Consider the following 22,944-nt stretch of genomic DNA (forward strand, 5'->3'; position numbering starts at 1 on the left):
GTAATGGATTAAAAAAAAATGATTACATTTTTTTTTACAAGGGGAGCACTGCCTCCACAAGAATGGAGCAGTCTAAGTGGCTGTCATTCCCAACCTACTTTCCATATCCCTAAACCATGGAGGGAAGTGTTGGTGTGGATCCTGGGGATGTTTTCCCCCATTCTAGGGGGGAACACCCCAGGAAATACAGAGCTTTCTCTGTTAGTTTCCTCAGGCCGCCATAACAGATCACCATAAGCCTGGTGGCTTCAACCAACAAAAGTTATTCTCTCACACTTCTGAGGCCAGAAGTTTGAAATCAAGGTGTTAGCATGACCTTGCTTCCTCAAAAGGCTCCAGGAGAATCCTTCCTTGCCTCTTCCCACTTCTGATGCCTCCTGGAATTTGTTACCTTGTGGGGTTCCTATCACCTTCTCCTACGTGGGTGTGTTCTCTTCTTCTGTGTCTAATGAAGACACTTGTCATAGGATTTGAGGTAAATTAGATAATCCAAGATGATCTCAAGATCCGTAACTCAATTCATCTTCAAGGGCCTTTTTTTTTTTTTTTTTTTTTTTTTTTTTCTGATAAGGTTCTGGGGATTAGGACAGGGCAAGATGTTTTAGGAAGCCAACATTCCACCTGCTACACACACACACACCCCACCTGACATTCATAGACTTAGGCTCTCCCACTACTTATATAGAATGATTCTTTGTCCTTGCAGAGGCTGAAATATTGGTCAAAAAATAGGTAAAGAGAGTTTATAATAGGCAGCCTTCACCACTACCATGTATTTCTTTTTTTTTTTCCATCATGTATTTCTGTGTTCAAGGCAAAATAGTGTTTTATGATCAAAAGATCTGCTGAGTTTTTTCAGTCAATAGTGTAATGTATCTGCGAAATCAAATCAGTAAAGGCCATCTTATGTTGCTTTGAAATACAAGTAGTACCTTGGTTAAGGAAGCAACCCCTCCACTGAACCATCTGACCACAACTGGGTAGATGTCCACTTCTGGGTGCCATGTTTTCAAAGGGACCTCATCAAACTAGAGAACATCCTGGGTGGACCCTTTACTACCACCTCAACTATCAAGGAAGACAACTGGAAGAACCAGAGACAAAAAGAAAGACAAGAGAGAAACCACCAATTCCCTCATTAATGGGGGGTGGGGCTTGCCATGTTTTGAGGGAGTGAATGTGATCTATGTCACATTGAAACGTCCAAGTAACAAAAAGAAAGCATTTAGCTGTAGGAAAACTAATGAGCTCCCCGTCATTGTAGGTGTTCCAAGCAGAGGCTGATAGACCATCCTATAGGGCTTTTGTAAGGAGGATTCTTGTTCTTGGGGAGAATCTAAGATTCTTACCCAACTCAAAGTCCTATGATTTCTTAAATAATTTTAAAATCCTCATGTACAGGTCATCAAACACCAATATGTCTATTTCTCTTCCTTGACTGGGGGATTTGCTCAGGCTCTTCCCCTACCTTAATTTCTTCCCACTTGTCCAAACACCCTTAATCTTTGATGATCTGCCCTGAAACCCTACTATTCCACGAGCTGTCCTAACCATTCTGGGTCACATTATACTGTTTTCTTACCTCTTTTCCTCCACAACTTGTCTCTGTCTCCTGTGGGGGGGCAGGGGGTGGTACACAGATCATACTCCTTGCCATACTCATTGTGTATTTTTTTTTTTTTTGCAGTGCTTTAACATTTTTTTCTGTAAGTAAGCTCCTTTTTTCTAATTAGACTTAAACTTACTGAAGATAAAATTGAATTCCTTATGGGAGGTCCCACAGAATTCAAGACCAAGGCCAGGCATGGCATAGGTGATCAATGAATATATATAGAATTAAAATATAGCAGAAACAATATTGAGAATTCAAATATCTTCCTTCACCTTGTCTTTCCCTCTATAAAATTTGGTTATCTGTTTAAAAAAAAAAAAAAAAGCATTTCGTGAATATGTTTTTCAGCCTTGGGTAGAAGAACATCAGCCTGCTTTTCCATGCCTCTCCTCTGACGTTAGCTCTTCCCAAGATCCTAGGCCAAGTATTTGCATGAACAGAGTCCTTGGTCAAGCCAAAATAGTCTGTCTTCATTCTTGTTGTTGGCAGGGGGTCAGCTCCATTCCATCATGTTGGTAGACCAGGAGATGGAAAGACTTTTTTTTTCTGGGACAGAGTTCTTACAAACAAACCCAGGTAGGAAAAGGGGTGCCATGATACCGAGGCGAGAGGCAGTAAATCTTCAGTCAAGAGAGGCAAAGCTCCTCTCCAAGCAGCTTGTAAAAGATCTTCCCGGGGCTACTAAAGCTTGTATCTGATCCACTTGCCCCCTGGGACTCTTTACACATGAACACTTCTCTTGGGGTTCTGGACTCCAGACATTGTCTCCTCTCAATTTGAGTCTCCTTTAATTTCTTGAAGATATTTTGACGTCTTTAAAGACCATTTAGATTTATTTTTTCTGTCCCTTCTAATGTAGACAACACTATGCAGGCTGGTGTCACTCGAAGATGCAAGGAGTGAATTGCTTGCTCTCTCTTGGAGATCATGGATTTTGATAAGAAGTAGGATCAGACCTAACCCTGACCTTTGCAACAGTCCACCTGCCTTCTTTGTGTTCTCGCTCCTTTTTCTGGAAATGTATATGGTGCCCCTGCTCCCTCAGCCCCCACTTCAACCCCTCTTGGTTCAAAGACAGTTTTTAGCCCAGGTGTGACCATTTCTATTCAGGTCCCTAAAGCATTTAATTCCTCCCTATTACTGATGTGTCTAGAAGCTAAGGAAGAGCCCCCAGAGCATTTGTTCACCCTCTTATGTCCCTTAGTTCACAGTTGGTATTTCTTAAAAATTGATGGTACCTTATTGATACCTCCAAGTTTCACACAGTCTTTCTATAATTTAAAATGTAATTATAAATCTACTTTGTTTGCTAGACAGAGATAGAGCTTGCGCTAACTTTGGCAATCACTCCCCCTCACCCCCACCAATAATCTAATTTAGGAGTTCCGGGCAGGGTCATGGCAGGCCGTGGTTCGACAAACATGCCAGCTGATAATTATTTTGGAAAGAGAAATGAGGCCACCGATGTGATGAATTTCCCAGCACTCTTCCATTCGATTCCTGCATGAGCGTATTTCTGGTCTTCACGGTCCGGGACGGTGTTCCGGACTGACTGGGATCTCTGCACTAAGGTGTGGCCTCCATGACCAGTTTGAACCCTGTCCTGCAATCCTTCTGCCCTGCATAGCTTCATCCAAAGTTCAAAGCATCCCCAATGATTAAAAACAAAGCAAAACAAAACAAAACAAAAAAAACAAAAAACAAAAACAAAAAACCCTCCAGCTCTGTTCTTGAAGCTGAAAGTTTCCTCGGAAATCCTCTAGCATAGGGGTTCTTAGTCATTATGGGTTTGTGTAAAACACTGGGGTTGGTGGAAGGGATTAGGAGATTTTGAACAACATTAAACACATCAGCAGAACCCAGGAAGCAGCCCCATCACAGGAGGGCAGAACCTCACACTGTTTACAGGGTCACAGAGTCCCTGCTGGAGAGGATGCTTGTCACTTAACGACACACTCTCAAAACAAGGCTCTTTTGGGATTCAATCATCTGGTGATCATTTCGGGGCCTGGCTTAGATGTCACTTCTTCCCTCTCATGGGAAGCAAATTCTTCCTCCAACTACAAGCCCTTTGGTGAAAGGCTCACCTGGGGGGGGTGGGCAGGTGTCTAGGACACCTCCTTAGACACTTTTTTTCCAGTCCTTGTGCAGCTTTTTGTCTTGGTCTTTTTCCTTTCCTTTTCCTTTCCCTTTCTTTTCTCTTCTTTCCTTTCCTTTTCTCTTCTTTTCTTTTCTTTTTCTTTTTTTCTTTTTTTTTGAGGCATGTCCAGAGCTGTGGGACTTCCAGTTCCTGTCACTGGCCTTCCATCCACTGCCCATGGCCTCACTTCTTTAACTTTTTCATTTTCATTTATTGGGGGTGTCAGTGAGTGTTCATGGAGGTTTGCCCTCTGGATGAAACAGTGATCTCTGACTTGCCATGCTTTTAAATGGTTTGCATTTCTCTTAGCTCCTGTTCAGGTTGTCAGTACATTTGAGAACAAGATGTATCAAAATATAAGCACCCTCGCAGACAAATGGGAAAGTCCAGAGCCCCAAATACCACTCATTCTTGGGATCGGGATATGCTGCGGATTTCGATACTCAAGTGTTTAGCCAGTGAGGAATTTCTGTTTAAATAAATCCACCTAATTCCGCTAAGTATCTTTGCATTTTCTAAACTGTGTTCCCAGCCGCTGCTTTTCCACTTTATTGCCCTGGATTTTGTTTTCCCCTCTGGGCTCAGGAATTGCTGATAGCTTTCTCCAGGCCTCAGGGCAGTGTCTGGCTCAGAGCAGGCCAGGACTACAGTGACCGCAGTGGCCCGAGAAAGCAGACGCCGTCCTAGGCTCTGTGCACAGTTAGTCTGTTTCATGCTGTCCTGGAGTTTTGGGGTTCATTTTACCCGTACACTGTAGGAGGGACCCTGAACCATAAGGGAGTTTCTGGAAGAGAGTGGTCAGCCTCACAGAGTCTAGGGAAACTAGAAGGAATGCCAGAAAGGCTAAGGCTGCTGGACCTGGAGGGGTGGGTGTGGGAAATGGGGTGTCGTCCAGTAATTAAGGGACTTCAGAAATTTGACATATTCTTTTGTTTTGTTGTTGTGTTGAATGTGACATGTTCTAAACAGCTCCTAGGAGAAATACTGGCACCCATGGAGGAAATAGATGAGTTCTAGAGAAGCAAATTTTTGTTCCATCTGCAGACTGTTCCTCCTAGAAGTTCGAGCTCTCCAATGCAGGACGATCTATTTTAGAAGGTAGGAAAGGGCTGTTTCATGTAGGAACCTTCTCTCAAGGTCCCTTTCAACACAAAGAGCCTATGACTATCAATGTTTCATCTTTGTCAAGGTCAAAGTCCAATGCAGTACACTGCCTTTGACTGAGAGGATGAATTCTTTTTAAGAATATGACATCCCATCACTGTTGTTGTAAAGCTGTGACTCATACAGCCATTCAGGAGGAGCCGTGGAGTCAAGTCTTGTCCTTTCAGGACGAGGAAAATGTGAAATTGTCAGTGCAGCCTGCCACATGACGTATTTCTCCATTGTCTCTCCAGCACAGTGTATGATTTTCTCTCGGGTTACCATTTTCTGCAAAGCCAGGGTGCATTTAAAGGAGAATTAGCAGGACGCCAGCACACCAGGGACCCCATTGTTCTGGTAGGTTCTGTCATGCAGACATTTTCCCTCTCCCAAACAGTTTATATCCCCAAAGCTGTTCTTAAGACTATTGGATTTTAACATGCGGGTGACAAGATACAAATGACCTCTCATGAGCTCACAGACAGTGCTGGCTCACGTTGGCTCTGGAATGTGGCTTTGTTGTCTGCCAGAGATGTTCAGAATTTGTAAGTTAGGTGGAAGAAGCTTCTGTACAAATTCTAGGTGTGACCATACCCCGGCGAGAAAAGAAGCAGGGATGGGGAGTTTTACTTTTCCGGGCACTTCTCACCACTATGCTGGTGGACTCCACGTACCTCTCAAAGTCTCCCTGGGCTTCTGCTGCACCTCGAATCACAGGAGAGACGGAAAAGATCATTCCTAAACCACATGAGGGTTCTACGAAGGAAGGGCACGATTTTCACCGCCCTGCCCCATACACACACCCAAGGAGAGGGTTGACTTCCTTTCTCTTTCTCCAAACTGCGGGAAAGCCAGATTGCAGCTCTGTCCCCTCACCTCAGCCAGGGCCAGAAGTGCTGAAGACCTGTGCACTCAGGGACGTGAATGACTCCAAGGTGACGGGCCGTCTCACTTACTTTTAGAAGAAAAAATAGCTTACCTTTAAGCCATAATGATTTTAGATAATTTCTTATCTATGTTCAGCAAGGCACATACATGTCTTAAAAACACGATACGTCATATGTGTTTAGGAGATGTAAACTGGAAAGAAGACACCTCAAATTATATTAATCATATATACTTTTAAAAGATTTTATTTATTTAATTGACAGAGAGATAGAGAGCACAAGTAAGCAGAGTGGCAGGCAGAGGGAGAGAGAGGAGCAGGCTCTCTGCAGCAGGGAGCCTGATGTGGGGCTTGATCCCAGGACCCTGAGATCATGACCTGAGCCGAAGGCAGAGGCTTTAACCCACTGAGCCACCCAGGCGCCCCTATTAATCATATTTTTTAAAGTCTACCTACTTCTTTCTTTAGAGCCCGTGCGGCTTTTTTTTTTTTTTTCCCAATTCTCTCATAATTTGTGTCTATTCATTTAGGCTTTATTTAGTCTAAAACAATGTTGGAAAATATATACAGGAGTATTTACATTAATATTATGTCAGGAATCTGATTCAGAATCACATGCACAAGCACCGGGGAAGTCCAATTTCCCTTCACAAAACAAAAAAGGAAAGAAAAAAGAATTGGGATTGGAGCTAGAACCCGCCGTCTTTGCTTGTCCATTCCATCCATTTGGTCTCGGGCATTCCAGAGGTCAGTAAAGGCAAAGGATGCTTTTAGTCAGAGCCTTGGAAAAAAATCTGTTAGCAGTGGGCCTGCAAAGATTTTATTTTTTATTTATTTTTTTTAAGATTTAATTTATTTATTTGACAGAGAGAGATCACAAGTAGGCAGAGAGGCAGGCAGAGAGAGAGAGGGAAGCAGGCTTCCTGCTGAGCAGAGAGCCCGACACGGGGCTCGATCCCAGGACCCTGAGATCATGACCCGAGCCGAAGGCAGCGGCTTAACCCACTGAGCCACCCAGGCGCCCCCCTGCAAAGATTTTAAACCTCATTTCCTGGGGCTCTTATAGTCGACCAGTTACATTCTGACCAGTCATGATGCAGAAAGGTGCTGGGACACAGCACAGCGAAACGGTTAGGAACAGAAGCTGAAGTCATCATCACTTCTTGGTTTGTTTCTTTTCTGGTGAAACTGGCAAGTTAATTCCAAATCACACTTCAACTTCTTCACCAGTTAAATGAAAATAAACAAAACCCAGCAACCCCCCGGGGGATCTGCATGGATTAAAGAACAGGGTCTAGACAAGGCCTCCAGGACAGCGCCGGGCACATGGTAAATGCTCAGAAACTGTTAGAAAGCAAAGAAAAAAAGATTTTCCCAAAAGCTGACCACCCAGAACAAAGGAAAACCCTCTGCATAATTAGCATAGAATCCTAGAACTCTGTTGCTGAAAGGGACTTTATGGAATCGGTCTGGTGGCTGGCCTTTTTTTCTTTTTTTAAACTAGAGTTCTTCCAACAGGATAGTATAAGGAAACTGATGTGTCAGAGACATAAAAATGGAGTTGGAACTGGGTGGGGGGGGCACAGCTCTGCCCAAACTGCCTTCCCATCTTCCTTCCCCTGGAAGATCCTGAGGCATCTGGCATGTTCCAGAACACCATCCGCAAAACCAAAAATCTGGTCCAGCTCCATCATTTCACCCATAAGACCCAGAAATGTGAAGTTGACTTTTGGGGGGCACAACCAGAGTTGCAACTGCGTTCCTGTCGCTTCCCAGTACAGCACAACGAGAAAGAATGGACAGGACCCAGACACGTGGGAGCGTTGGACCGAACTCTTGTCAGAGTTCCAAATGTGTGCACTTTTTTCCCCTGTAGTGGACGATCATCTTTTGGGTGGCCCATTTCCGTTTTCTTGTTGACTTTTGGACTGTTTTTCATGCCACTTAAAGCATTTCCTTTGTGGTTCCAGGACCTTCTATCAGCCTTGAGGACACATAGCAGCTGTGTATGTTTCCATGAAATTTGACTAGAGAACAACTTCACCCCGTTCTGCACTCTCTACCTTAGCCTTCTGTGGTCTCTTTCGATGCCAAATAAAATGCTGTGATTTCTGAATGTTTTCGCATTCGGGACATTTTTCTTCAACCCCTTGACCAGAGTGTTCTTTCAGGCGTACTTTAAGTCCAGAAGCGTAAACACGAAGTTGACCCAGCGAGAGCCTGAAATCAATGTCTTTTCTTTTTAAGATAAGGCTGCACTCCTACAAACAACCTTGGACTTCATCTGATAGAGAAAAAAGATGGAATTTGGTTTAGGGATGCCCTGGCATCTCCAAATGCAGCGGGTTTCCTGTTAGGTTCTTCATGGGTCTTTATGTTCTGGAGGAATGTCTAATGTCTTTTTGTTTACTTTCCAAAATGAAGAAAGCCAAGGGGGCAGTGGATGAGAGAGGGTGCAGGATTTTTAATCCTCATGACAGTCCACCTAGAGTCTCATAGTGCACGCTTCTGTCCGCACTGGTCACGCGGGCTGCCAGGTACCTGTGCTCAGGCCTGCCTCCCCTGCACTGGGGACTCCATGAGAGCAAGGGCATGTTCTTGAAAGCTTCCCTGAAGGTCTCCTCCACACCCAGTTTACTGCCTATCTCAGAGCTGGTGCTCAAAACATATTTATTGAATGATTCCAAGACGCTTCTAGTTATTAATCAGGAATGTTAAAATCTCTATTATTTGGACTCCTATCCCAAAGGAAAATGCATAGTGTGATAGTATTACACTAGTTTTAAATATGTGTGTGTGTGTGTGTGTGTGTGCACGTATTATTAAAAGAAAGCAAAAAAGGCCAGTTATAGAAACTATAGCTTTCAGTTTCTAGCTCAATGGAGCTAGATGGGATAACAGATAAATTCGGTAACAAATGCATGTAAAAATGGTAGCTGATAACTGCCTGAGCACTTACTGTACTCCAGAAACGACTGTAAGAGCTCTATGTCTCATATCTCATTTCATCCTCACAGCAACCCTAAGAGGTAGGCTGTTACCATGTTCCTCCCACAGATATGGATTAAATCACTGGCCCACAGCAGTGGTGGGATTTGAACCTGGGCAGTGAGGGCCCAGAGCCCACGTAACCACTAAGTGACTGACTGAGTGGATGAAGTGCATACGGAAGCGATCATTCCCTCAGCACATCGAAAATACAACGGACCCGGCAGCTCTCATTTCTTCTCAGATGATTTGGTTGAAGGCTCTTATGTCCTACATTTTCTGAGTTTTAGAGAAAATTGGGAAGAAAGATAAGAAAAAGTTACTAGCTTATTAACTGTTTTTCTTCTTGTCCCAATCTGACAGAGCATTTTATTTTTTTAAAAGATTTTATTTATTTGACAAAATGAGAGAGAGAGAGAGAGAGAGCACGTGCAGGGGGAGTGGTAGACAGTGGGAGAGGGAGAAGCAGGCTTCCCAGTGAGCAGGGAGCCTGATGCAGGTCTCGATCCCAGGACCCTGGGATCATGACCTGAGCTGAGGGCAGTGGCTTAACCAACTGAGCCACCCAGGTATCCCCTGACAGAGCATTTTCTGAATCACTGGTCTAACTGAATTTTATTAACCATTTATATTTCTTAGGGCACACTTCTTTTGAGTTTCTCTGAGCATTTCCCACATAGTACCCGATGGGCTTTCCCACCCTAAAGTGAGGGTGTTAAAGGTAAACATTATCACCACTAGGATGGATAGTAAACTGAGGCATAAGGAGGCAAGGTCCCTTTCCCAAGGTCATGTCAGTCACCAGGGTGGGCAGTGAGCCCTGGCCTTCTGAATCACAGCTTGGTTCCCTGCCCGCTGGTGGCAGAATTTCACGTCCATCGCAAGGCAAGTCTTCAGGTGGTCATGAAAACAAAGATGAGCTGTCTTGTTCTCTTTCAGGTCTGTGGATGGCTCCTGGAAGATCTTGACTTTCTCCTGAGGACACCCTGTTTTCCTGGGTCAGTTCCCTGTCGGAGCATCTCCCCAGCAGACCATGAGCCAGCCAGACGCCTCCTGTCACCCAGATCCCAGCCCTGTACCCCTGTGTGCGGTCTGTGGCCAAGCCCACTCCCCTGAGGAAAACCACTTCTACACCTACACCGAAGATGTGGACGATGACCTCATATGCCACATCTGCCTGCAAGCTTTGCTGGACCCTCTGGACACACCCTGTGGTCACACGTATTGCACCGCGTGCCTCACCAACTTCCTGGTGGAGAAGGACTTCTGCCCCGTGGACCGCAAGCCACTGGTGCTGCAGCATTGCAAGCGCTCCAGCATCCTTGTCAACAAGCTCGTCAACAAGCTATTGGTGACCTGCCCATTCTCAGACCACTGCACCGAGGTCCTGCAGCGCTGCGACCTGGAGCAGCACTTTCAGACAAGGTAGGGTCTCCTCGTGGGCCTGCCCCGCACAGCTCCATCCTCTCTGGGTGGGACAGCTGGTCTCGTCTGCCCCCTGGAGCAGTGCTATCCTTGGGGATGAGGGCTCTGCGACATGCCTTCTTCTCTGCAGCTGGTAAACGCAAAGGGAACTTTCTAGGTGTGGATTCCTAGGGTTCAGTGTGAGAACACAGCATGAGATAGAGCTGTGGTGTGTGTAGGGGTGAGGCGGAGTGGGTTATTTTATGGCGGTAACATACACATAACATAAAATTTGCCACTCGAACCATTTTAAGAGTACAGTTGAGCCCCCTTAAGTCCATTCCCATTGTCATGCAGCCGTTACCACCATCCTTTCTCCAGAACTTTCTTCACCTTCTGGAATTGAAACCATACCTATCAAGCCAAAACTCGTCATCCCCTCCTGTCTGGCCCCTGGTAACCACCATGCTACTTTCTGCTTATATGAACTTGACTGCTCTAGGAACCTAACAGAAGAGGAATCGTACCGTATCTGTCCTTGTGTGACTGGCTTATTTCATATGTGTGCATTCTGAAATGTCAGCAATCCTGGAAAGATCTGATGTGGGTCTTTCCCTGGGGCTCATGGTCCCCAGAAGATTTCCTGTCAGGCATTGCTTATCTTTTCTTCAGAAAAAAGAAGTCTCCCGATTTGATTCATGATTATTAAAATGTCCTCTGTATGGGAATTGACAAAGCCCAACTCTTCTTTGAGGAGATGCGAGGTATTGTCAACCAAGTTTTCAATGGAGAAATGTAGACAAGTGTTGTCTTCCAGGGACTTTTCTGCTAGGTTTTTGGGCAAGGTACACAGAGGGGGCAGAGGGATGGTGTGACCACCCCTGCTGGTGGCCAGCACCATGCCCTGCACCTGTCTGCCCCTTATGTTGTCCACTTACATCGTCATGTTCCTGGGCATCCCCAGTGAATGATCTCTGGACAGCCCTGATCTCATTGCCCATGAGACATTCTCTTAGAACATTCAAGGTGCGTAAGAGAGGGTGAACAGTAATACCATAATTATTCATAAGAGGAAATGTGGAAACTAGTGTTTACCTTGGTTCCTGTCATGACAAGGGCAAGAGGTAGGTGCAGGTATTTTTTTCTAAAGGTCACATACCTTACATTATGAATCTGAGTCTTTGTTTGTTAGGACAGGCAGATTCTCTGACATGGGAGTTTGCATCCAGGCCAGTGGCCAGCTGTAAGGCGTAGCACTTATTATCCATGCTAATTATGTCCGTGAACTTACTTTTCGCCCCCAGGATATTGAATGAAAGGCATCTAACTCAGGTTTGTGGGTTGCCTCTGACTCTCTGTTGTTGGCATCTAAACTAGGGTACCTCTCTTCTCATTGCCCAGAAGGAGGTCTGGCCAGAGAATAAGGGGGTGAGGGAGTCCCTTTGTGACCTTTGCTGGAAGTTTGGCCCAGCATGGGGAGGCACTCTCTACAGGAAAGTAGGTCTGGGGCAGGTCAAAGGACTAAGTCAGGGGCCTCACTGGCTAGGGAGGTGAGGAGCGGTGGAGGACAAAGGTCCTGGTAGAGCTCCCTGCACCCAACACAGTCCCTGCTCCCAACATTTGAATCCTCTACCGTTGTTATGGGAGCTGTATGAGTTTCCCATTGTTGCTGTAGCAAGTGATCACAACTCAGGGATTGCAAACCACATACATGGGTTATTTTATAGTTGAGAGGGTTAGAAGTCCCATCAAGGCTTTGGGAGGGCTGATTCCCTCTGGCTCTAGGATAGAATTCCCTTCTTTTCCTTACCGCGCTCCTGGAGGCTGCCTGCCTTCCCTGGCTTGTGGCCTCATTCCCCATCTTCAAAGGGAGCAGCATACAACCTTCCAGTCTCTGCCTGTCTGTCTGTCTGTCTCTGTCTCTAGGTCTCTCTCTTTCTGTTTGTCAATCTCTTTGTTTCTCTCTATCTCTTGCTCTCTCTCTCTCTTTTTTTTTTTTTTAAAAAGATTTTATTTATTTATTTGACAGAGAGAGATCACAAGTAGGCAGAGAGGCAGGCAGAGAGAGGAAGGGAAGCAGGCCCCCTGCTGAACAGAGAGCCCGATGTGGGACTCGATCCCAGGACCCTGAGATCATGACCTGAGCCGAAGGCAGCAGCTTAACCCACTGAGCCACCCAGGCGCCCCTCTTTTTTTTTTTTTTTTTTGAAAAGATTTTATTTATTATTTGAGAGAGAGCACGAGTTGGATAAGAGGGAGATGCAGACTCCATACCTAGCAGGGAGCCCAACATGGGGCTCGATCCCGAGACTCTGGGATCATGACCTGAGCTGAAGGAAGATGCCCAACCAACTTTTTGTTTGTCTCTGTCTCTCTCTCATTCTCTCATCTCTGTTTCCATCATCATATCTCTCTCTGTGATTCTGGCCTTCCTGCCGCACACTTGGTAATTACATTGGACCCAGCTGGATAATCTATATCATTTCCTCATCTGAAGATCCTTGATTTAGTCATATCTGCAAAGTCCCTTTTGCCCAGTAAGGTGACATGTCCACAGGCTCTTGGGATTAGGAGGTGGCCATCTGTTGGGGCAGGCATTGTTCTGCCTGCTACAGGAGCTCCACAGGGGAGGGATGAGAGAAGGGAGAGCAAAGGAAAGAAATGGGAGTGGTCTCTGGAGACAATGTGAACACAGCGGCTCCTCCTCATCTCCTCATCAAGAACTGATTGAAGCCCAGATTACCAAAAACTAGGGATAAGATGGCATATGGATCAGAGGGCAAGTTCGCAACAGTAGTGGTGCAGAAAAAGGGCCAGGAAGAAGCAGTTGGGGTCCTCGGGGGTCTCCACGAGAGAGAGGACACTGGCTCCCCTCAGCTGCCCAGAGTGGGAAGGTCATTCACCCGCCCACACAGGCGCTATGGCCCACACACCTCAAGGAAGCCCAGGGAAAAGTCTGGATGAATCCTCAGCTGATAATGATATGCACAATTGAAAAACAGCAGTGAGGAAAGAACCCAAAACTAATTGAAATCACCTCTTCACACCGAGGCCTCAGAGTTTTTCACAGGCACCCAGCAGCAGCTCCCTGTGGAGGGGAAAACTCCCATGTAAGGGAGCTGTGGGCCTCAACACCCGCTCTTGGTCTGCCCCACACATCAGCTTCCTAAGTAGGTTGAAACCAACATTTCCAAAAATATGTTGTATATATTAGTCATCAAATGCTTAATATACCCTCTCCTCCCTTCTGCCCTGTGGGCATTTGATTGGCAACAATTCGAAACTTGGAGCTCATCCAGGACCTGACTCTGGAGCCCTGTTAGGTGTTGGGCCAACAACTGGGCCAGTGGACCATCTCTTTCCCTATCCCTCAGAACGGGTATGAATATTAAATTCTTGGGACTCTGGAGTCCCTTTAACTGGGAACCACCAAGAGGTAAGCAGGAAGCAAGTATTTTCCTTACGTTTCTATAAGAGTCCTTCAGGTTGGTAGCCACAAGTACCAGAGCGTGGTCATGCATTTGTACTAGAAGATAGCTTTCTCTGTAAATTTTGCATCTCAGTTTCAGAATTTAAAATGGAATGGATTTTTTTTTAAAGATTTTATTTATTTGTCAGAGAGCGAGCGAGAGTGAGCACAGGCAGACAGAGTGGAAGGCAGAGTCAGACGGAGAAGCAGGCTCCCTGCGGAGCAAGGAGCCCGATGTGGGACTCGATCCCAGGACGCTGGGATCATGACCTGAGCCGAAGTCAGCTGCTTAACCAACTGAGCCACCCAGGCGTCCCTGGAATGGATTTTTAAAAATATTATTGGCTTGTGGCATTGGAATGAATAGAAACTGGGCAGGCTCAGGGTCGATCTAGTAAAGAGACTTAACTACCATTCCGGTTGAAGATGACCGTGTGACCTATGTGCATCCACACGCTCTTCCAGTGGGTCCCAGCACCCGAACAGTCCTAGACTTCCTGGGGAACTGCAGACATAGGTTTCTCCACCTGTAGAATGGGAACTTATTTCAGTTGAGTTCTTTGAATACAAAGCTCTTCAGAAGTGAATCACATTCAGAATGTTGTCATTGTCCCTCTAGGTAAGATGTGGTAGAGAACCAACTTTCGCCTCCGCCGAGGTCTCTGTTTATGACTCGTCCATAGGTCCATGCTCAGCCTAACCTTTCACTTGACCCCAAGAGGCAGGCAGCATCACGTCTTTAAACAAATGGTGCCTGTTTTCTCCAGAATTCATGTCGTTTGTAAACATTGTTGTAAACATTGTTATCTGGCCACTTGAGACCCTGAGTTGAATGTAAATCCTTAGGACAACTGTTCCTGACTTCAGATGAGAGGGTTCTTCCAGGAGAGTAAGCCTGAGCACATGAGCTAATGTTTAGAATCTTCTGGCTACTTCCATTGATCTCTGTCCTCTTAGATGCCTGTGGACTCCCATCGCATGGGTCTCCTGCAAAGAACTCCCATGCAGGTGATAGGCTTGTTGAGTCCAGAGACAGACAGCCTTCTTATCCAAAGGTCATTGCCAGGAGACATGGCAGAGCTTCTCTAGGGGCCAGTCCCATGCATCTCTCTTGGCCCAGAGCAGGGAGAGGATGTGTGGGAGGAAAGCCTTCACTTCCTTGCTCCTCAGTGGGAGCTGCCTGAAGCTCAAGGCTACATGAGTCTTGTGTAATAGCATCATGACATATGTAATATTTAATAAGGATCTACAATAGGCCCGGCCCAGAACGAAAGAAGCATCTATACACGCATGATTTCTACCCCTGAGGATATGACATTTGAAGTGGAGAAGTTGACATCTCACGCACATTGAATTGTTTCATAAGATAAGTCCCTTTGCCCTTCAGTTTCTATTTTATGGAAGATAATAACTAGGGGAGATAATAAAGCTGACACTTAAGCTACACTTGAGCAGGAATAAAGAGTTCATGGTTTGGTGTTCTGAAAACAGCCCTGAATGAAAATGTGTATAATTGGCCCAAGATACACCTGACTGAAGGCTCCTTGGGTTTGGTTTGGTTTGGTTTGGTTTGGTTTGGTTTGGTTTGGTTTGGTTTCATTTAATTAACTTCACTCCCCAAGTCCTGGGAGTTTCTTCTCCAAAAACCTGCCCCAGACCTTTCTTGACCTGTACTCCCAGGAGGTTGCCCCTTTCGTTAGTGTGTTCTGTACAACACAGACTCAGTAACCACCTGTTGTGTAGGGAAAGGTCTAGGGGAGCATTGCCCTCTAGAAAGAAGGGGAGGTTACAAGTCTTGTTGGTCACATTAGCCAGGCTCCACATTTCCCCATAACTGTGTTTTGACATACATTCTTCAAGTGACATTCCAATCCTGAACCCAACTCTTTCCTGGTTCCTAGCTGGCTGAGAGCTGCTCTTGGCACTCTCCTGGGCACAGAAGAAATGAGGCAGTTGTCCTGCCTTGCCTTCTGGGAGAACCTTTGAATTTCTATTATGCTCCAAGGAATTTGTTAAAGAAACAACATTCTTTGGGGCACTCATGCCCTGAAATCTTCCATACCTTTTTCCTTTCTTCATGGACATTTGTTATCCATCTGTATGAATGCTTGACCCCTGCCCTGGCTCTTGGCCCATTTGAAGTCCTGAAGTCCTTTTGTTTTGTTTTGTTTTATTTTGCTAATTTGCTTCTGATCAAGAAAGATTTGTCCAAAGTTGACTCGTGAACCAAGTTGAATTCTAGTTCCTTCAACAAATACTTATTGAGCGTCTACTGTGTTCTAGGCACTGTGGGGAGGATACAGTGCAGAACAAGATCAGTAGAACTCCTGCCTTCAAGGAGTTCCCTGTTTAGTGAAAAGAGACAAGAAAACAGGAGGTTATGGATGATATCTGAGATGACATTTAAGGTCAGATAGAAGTTAGGCAAAGTGTACAAGGTTTAGGGTTAGGGCAATTTACTGGCAATGTTGCTACAGAATACTGCCATTTGAAGGTGGGATTCTATCCCCAGGGAATTGTATTAGGATTACTTCTAATGGAAGATATTAGAAAATTCAAATTATATTGGTTTAATTTTGCGAAAGTTTTGTTTTTCTTATATAACAGAATGTATAGGGGTAGGAAGTCCATGACTAGTATGATGTTATCATGATGCCATCAGGAGGAACCCAGGCTCTTTCTGCTTTGCAGATTAGCTTTCATCCTCTATTTTGTCACCTATTGGTCCCAAAATGGCTGGTCAAACTCCAGCATCATATCTAAGTTCCAGGCAGAAATAAGTTCCGGGTAGGAAGAACTGGCAGGAAGAGCAAATCAACACTGTGCAAATTGAGACTTTTGCTTTAAAAACTTTCTGGGAGGCCTTACCCACTAATTCCTGCTTCTACCTCATTGTCCAGTATTGTGTTATATGACCTCCCATCTGTGAGAGAGGCTAAGGTGCATTACCACCGTGAACTAAACCTAGTTTCTGTTCAAAAGAAGAAGAGAAGATCAAATCTTGGGTGGGTAACCCACAGTTTTTGCAGGAGTGACATAAGCAGCAACAACAAAACAATTCCTTCATTTTCATGTTGCACTCATATCCCTTAACGAATTTAATGCAAGGAGGTAAAAGGACAAGCATCCTTCTTTTGTCATCGAGACATGGAGAGGCACTCTGACCTACCCAACATTATCAGAAATACAATCTGGCACACTGTGAAACTCACAGCCTTTTTTTAGACACCATGCTCTTCCTGAGCCATGATCTATCCAGCAGATCCTGGACTCTGGAGAAGAGCCTGTCCCAGGACTCCATGAAACTCCATACTCAGGAAAAGGCTGTAACGTTTCACGTCCTGAACGGCACAGGAGGAAAGAAGAGAAAAACAAAGCCTCCTGGAGATTGGCGCTGAGCTCCCGGCTGGGCTCATTCACTGTTGCGAGTGGTTATTATTCATTATTATCATTAATAATAACAATTTTTATAACTAGAGCTGACACTCATTGAGCCTTATGCTTTTAATAGGCATCCTCTCTTTCCACCTTCCTAACAATGCCGTAAGCGCTATTAGTATTGTCTTTTTCTCACAGAGGAAGAGACAGCGGTTCAGAGAGGTTAAACAACATGCCCAGCATCACACAGCTAGTACGCGGGAGACCTCGGGGTCAAAGTCGTCTGACTCCAGCAGCTAAATACCCAACCTCACTTCCTTCATACTGTTCCTTCGCTGTACTTCCTGTTCACCCGCCCTGACTCACTCTTACATACCAGGCTTACAGGGAATGGAATTTAAATGAGAGCCTCAACGAGACTGTAAATGAATACATGTCATGCTTTATCAGGATGGCTTATCTCTGACCAAAATCAAGGCAGTTAAACCCAGACGTTCTGAGGTTCTACTGTGCTTACTCTCTTTCAGCCCTGCTTCAGGTAAACGCACGGCTCTGAGGCCAAATTCCTGTCTGCTGCTGCTCACCACAGCGGGTCTCACCTCACTGACTTCTCCCTGGTCTTCGACCCGGCCAGTCCAGTTTGCTGGAATTGCTTGGCTGTGTTAGCCGAACTATCCCTTTAAGCCATTTCTGTTAAGATTGAGGCCTTGAGCCACAAAGACCCAAATGGATCCTAGCCCTCTTTTTGTTTAAAAAAAAAAAAAAGATGTTATTTATTTGTCTGTCAGATGGAGAGAGAGTGCACAAGCAAGGGGAGCAAGGCACAGAAGGAGAAGCAGGCTCCCCGCTGAGTAAGGAGCCAATGTGGGACCCGATCCCAGGACCCTGGGATCATGACCTGAGCCAGAGGCAGATGCTTAACTGACTGAGCCACCCAGGTGTCCCAGATTCTAGTGCTCTTGAAGATGGGGGAGAAGGCGGGGAGTCCCGGGAGCTTCTGGGGTATCACAGAGCTCAGGCATGCAAAGAAGTCCTAATGGGACAAAGACTGAGTGTCTCCATAAAGGGAGTTGTCTTCTCTCAACTAGAAATGCACAACAGAGGCTGCAGATCTGTGTCTAACGGGTCAGGCATGAAGGGAGCTCCACTTCAGAGAGGAGGCAGCTACCCTCGGGGGATTGCATGGACTGCCCAGCCTCCTACAGCTGGTACCAGAGCTTAGTTCAGCCTCTCAGGGGAGGAAGAGGAACAGAGAGACTTCCCTTCATGTAGAACCGGAACCGGAACCTGAACCTGGTTCCGGCAGAAGTCCAGGTGTGTCTATCACGGCTCTCCGCTATTCTCAAAGAGAGCGACTCAGCCATAACCTTGTTAAGGGCCGGTTGTCCAAGTGAAAAGAGAAGCTGTCACTTCTCTTAAGGGCTGCCAGTGTCGTCAGGACAGGGACAGGTAAAACATCCTAAAGGCATGTTCTAAATATACACTCGGGGACAGAGTCGGTTCGTGTTTAACCCTCCTCTGTCTCAATATCTGGAGACTCACTTCGAGCTCTGATCTCCAGGCTGTGTGCCAGGATGCTAATTTCTTACAGTGTCTTCCTCTAGCAAAGCAGGGGACAGCTTTTGATGCTTTGCCTAGCCACACTGTGGGGTGTGAACGTGTCATGCCCGTGCCCTCTCCCCACGCAGCTCAGCTTCCAGTCCATCTGCTCCCGGCCGGTGATGTCAATGTACCAGCTGCTTCCCAAGAACCAGTCGGCATCCTGCAGGAGGGGCAGGTCCCTTTCCCGGGCATCAGCCTGCTTGCTCTCAGCCGAGCCCTCTTGCCAACCATGGTGGGTCCCTCGGGGCTCCTGTCTCCTCATCTGAGAAGCAGAGGGTACAACCCTCTTCCAGGCCTGTGATTTTTCAGCGTGGCTCCATCCCAGGGTTCCACATACCGTGCCTACTCTCTGCTGACTGTGGGGAGATGGCCAGGCTTGAATCAGGGAACTGAGCTGGGCTGGGCCCCTACAGCTGACAGAGCGAAGGTGGCCGGGAAGAAAGCAGCCTCCTGGTCAGAAAAATGAAGGCGCTTCTGCTGCTGGTCCTGCCCTGGCTCAGCCCTGCCAACTACATTGACAATGTGGGCAACCTGCATTTCCTGTGCTCAGAACTGTGAGTCCCGCGATCACGCTGCCTGCCTGTGTGTGTGTGTCGGGTGTGTTGGGGGTAGAACTGGACTCCGTTCTCTGGCTGGTATGTCTGTTTAAAGGAATCAGTCCCACATGAGCTAGATGCACTTAACAAAGCACCCAGCCAGCCAGCAGTCTCAAGCGGCATGCTTAGGTCTGTAACTTACCAAAGGAAAAAAAAACAAAAAACAAAAAAAAACAAACCACCATCTTACGGATGCCTTGCTTTCTCAGCGAGGCATTTTCTTCCTGCTTCTGTGCCAATGCTGCATTTTGTTTGGTTTGTTGTTTTTTTTGTTTTGTTTTTTGGTACCCGACTTTTTCTCAATAAATGTGTCTTCTCTCCCTTCCATAAATAGAACCAAAGAGCAATTAAGAACCAGGCTTGCAGACACAGATCTGCAGCCTCTGTCGTGCATTTCTAGTTGAGAGAAGACAACTCCCTTTATGGAGACACTCAGTCTTCGTACCTGAAAACACGGACAGCATCAGCACAGCAGAGCGATCGCCCTGTGTGTAAAAAATAAATAAATAAGTAATAGACGTCCGCTGGAGTTTGGGGTTTGACCATTTGCAAACGTATGGGCGAGCCGAAAAAACTGCACAGCGAGCCCCCACATCCCATCACGTCGGTCGCGCGATGACTGCTTTGCCACGTTTGCTTCGGGGAGTCTTTTATTCAGGTGGTTTGGAGTAAATGGCAGTCACAACCTTTTGCCCCCAAATACTTCACTGTGCCTCTTGAAGAAAATACAGACATTTTCCTACATGACCGATGTCCATTTTATAAGAGGAAATTACTCACACACCCAAACTCGACCGTGATGTTTTTCTGACTCCTTTTGTTAGTGAGCCTGACAAGAGGATTGCAGGTGAATGTGAACCATTTCTGGCCAAGGCCTGAGATGTGAAACCATTTCTGACCAAGGGCTGAGATTTCCTAGGGGCTGCTGTAGTGGTGACTACATGTTTGGTAGGTTAAAGCAGAGATGTGAAAAGCTCAGGGTGAGGTTGACCTGCTCAGATAGAGGTAACCCACCCCCGCCCCCGCCCCTGAGTGTGTGGTGATAACCAGGACCTCTTTTGTAATTAGCCAGACTAGCCAATGTGTATAGCATAGTAGATGCTCAATAAATTCTTGATAAACAGAGGAGAGAATAAAGGAGTTAGGTCCTTGGAGACACACGATTCCTTCTGAAGACCCTGCACTTCAGGATTAGCTGGTTCCATCTTTTTGGACTGTAACCCCAGTCCTCAGATAAGAAGGCTCAAAGGCGAAGTATGTAGGTTGAGCCCGAACAGTGAACATCTTTGGGGTAATAATGGCATATGGAAGCTTTTCTAGAAAAATATACAAGGGCAAGCTCCTTGGGATTGTGGCAAGTCTCCTTCTTCTCCTTTGATGGTGTCTCTGAAGTCAGGTGCCACAGCACCTCTCCTCAGTACCCTCATCCCCACCTGTTGTCCTTCTTGACCACTGCATTCCTTTCCTATGGACTGCTGTAGTGGTGACTGCATGTTTGGTAGGTTAAAGCAGCAGAAATCTCTTCTCTCTCAGTTCTGGAAGCCAGGGCCTTGAAATCAAGATGCGGGCAGGGCCCCACTCCCCAAGAAATCTGTCAGGGAGAATCTTCCCATTTCTGGTGGCTGCAGGCACATCTTGGCTCCTGGTCGCATTGCTCTAATCTCTGCTTTCATCACCATATGACCTCCCACTTATGTCCTTTCCAATTCTGTCTTTTCCTCTGCTTATAAGGACACTTGGCATTGGATTTAGGGTCTACCTGCATCATCCAGGATGATTTCCTCTTAAGATGTTTAACTGAATTACATCTTTTTCTAAGTAAGGTCATGTTTACAAGCTCCAGGTGGACATCTTTTGGGGACCCATCACTCAACTCACTGTAGGCGCTCCTGAGCCTCTCCATTAAGTTACTTACAGTTTTACAGCCTCATTAAAGGAAGGCTCTTCACACTGGCCTATCAGGTTTCTTTGCTACAAGTACGTGAATGGAGGCAACTTTTATGTTGAGTGACTGGACCCAAGCAGGCCATTCTTTCCAAGATGTGATGCAATCCAAGAAGCCTAATGCCAGGAAATTGCCAGAATGGTGTTCCCAGACTAATTTGCCAGAAATTTCTGGAAGCTTCCAGTCACTGGGCATGACTGATGAAAGAATTCTGTGTAACTATTACCTGAAGCTACTAGTGTGGTAATGAACTACTCCGTAAATTAATGACATGTTTCAGGTACTATGGTGGTGTTTGAGAAATGCAGATGGTAAAAAAATTGGTATGGTACCAATCCTCAAGAAGCTGACAATCCAACTGAGAAGATGAAATTTATATAGTTCAGAAATATTAGCAGTGAGCCAAGGCATAGGGGAAATAATACATTATATGTTAATTAAAAGTAATTTAAAAAGAAAAGTAGGGTAGGCAATAGGTTGAGAGGAAGTGGAGTTTGCCCATTTCCATGAAATTGGTCAGGGAAAGCTTCTAGGGAAGTTGGAAGTTTGAGCTGGATATTGAAGTCATTAGGGAAAAAGTAAGCAGAATCACAGATGGGAAGAGAAAGCACTTCAGGCAGGGTAAAGGCCACTCACAGAGGTTGCCAGGTGGCTGTGGTTGTCACCAACGCTTTGAGAAACGACTGCTGGATCCCTTCACTGTTCTTGGAAGCTAGGGCCATGGGATGATGGCTGCATGTTCCTGAGTTGAAGAGATACTTCTCTCACTACCCTAGACCACTGGGATCTTGAAAGCATGCAGAGCTGTGTCACTGGAAAGGGCTAGGAAGCCACACTTCCTCCTGCCCACCCTCCCTTCGTCTGAGCTTTGGCACCTTGGCCTTGGGTGAGGTTGTCCTGTGTCTGCCATGCTCCCAGCTGCAGAGACCTTCCTGGATTTTCCTTCCTCTTTAAGGCAAAGGTTCTCTCAGTCTGGGTCCTGTTCCTCAGAGCCCAGCTGGAAAATTGGAACTAACCCCATAAAAAGTGTCAGTTATATGGGTTAGCCTGGGGCCACAAACCCAAATGCATATAGGAACCAGGAAGGAGTTCTTTAAGTATGTGAATCATTCAGGTGTAAGACAAAAGGAACTGGTGAGGCCTCTGAACAACAGCAGTGTGTGTGTGCGTGTGTGTAATTCAAATGTTTTTAGACATTACATATAGTTGAATATATATTATTATATATGTATATGATCTGCATGATACATATTATAGAAGATATGTATAGTGTCTAAAAGCATTCAAATTCAATTTAAAACAGCTGCAACACTCCAGCAGATCACTTCTGTCTGCCCAGCTGGGCCTCAGAGTCAACCGTTTATGACCATGGGCATCTCGAACTTTAAACACATCCATGACCACCTGGTGCCTTGACACAGATAGTGAATTCCACAGAAGCTGAAAACCAGAGCATTTGATGTGGAATCCCAGCTCCTAGGTTAGAGGCAGGGCATCTAGGATTGCTCTCAGGCCCACAGAACCCCATGACCATGAAGTGCCATGCTCTCTTCCCCCATGTACCCTCACCCCCTCCCTTCTACAAACTTTCTGAATTTCCTAGACCCCAAAGTGAATGTAGAAAATGGACCCTAGTCTCATAAGCATGAGCATGGGTAGGGCCTTTTCATCCTGGGCTGCGCTACACCTGGGGAGACTTACAGGTGAAGTCTTGAGAGCAGTGTGGGTTCTGAGGACTCCTCAGGTGAGAACTGAGGGCTGGGTTTGTTTTTCTCAATGCA

General features: G+C 46.0%; 1 protein-coding gene across 3 annotated transcripts in view; it reads left to right on the forward strand.

Moving 5' to 3' along the window:
• The window catches only part of LNX1 (ligand of numb-protein X 1), a 178,623-nt gene that overhangs the window by 64,517 nt on the left and 91,162 nt on the right, over positions 1–22,944 (forward strand). For 2 of the 3 annotated variants that reach the window (XM_082728300.1, XM_082728301.1), the window contains one exon: positions 9,709–10,194. In XM_082728300.1, coding sequence (XP_082584426.1) covers positions 9,803–10,194 — 392 coding nt within the window. In that variant the 5' untranslated portion in view covers positions 9,709–9,802. Of the gene's footprint in view, positions 1–9,708; positions 10,195–18,777; positions 19,177–22,944 lie in introns of those variants that run through there. The other variant, XM_082728302.1, reaches the window with a different exon arrangement.

The sequence above is a fragment of the Mustela nivalis genome (assembly GCF_964662115.1).
Source record: "Mustela nivalis genome assembly, chromosome: 4".
Lineage (NCBI taxonomy): Eukaryota > Metazoa > Chordata > Mammalia > Carnivora > Mustelidae > Mustela > Mustela nivalis.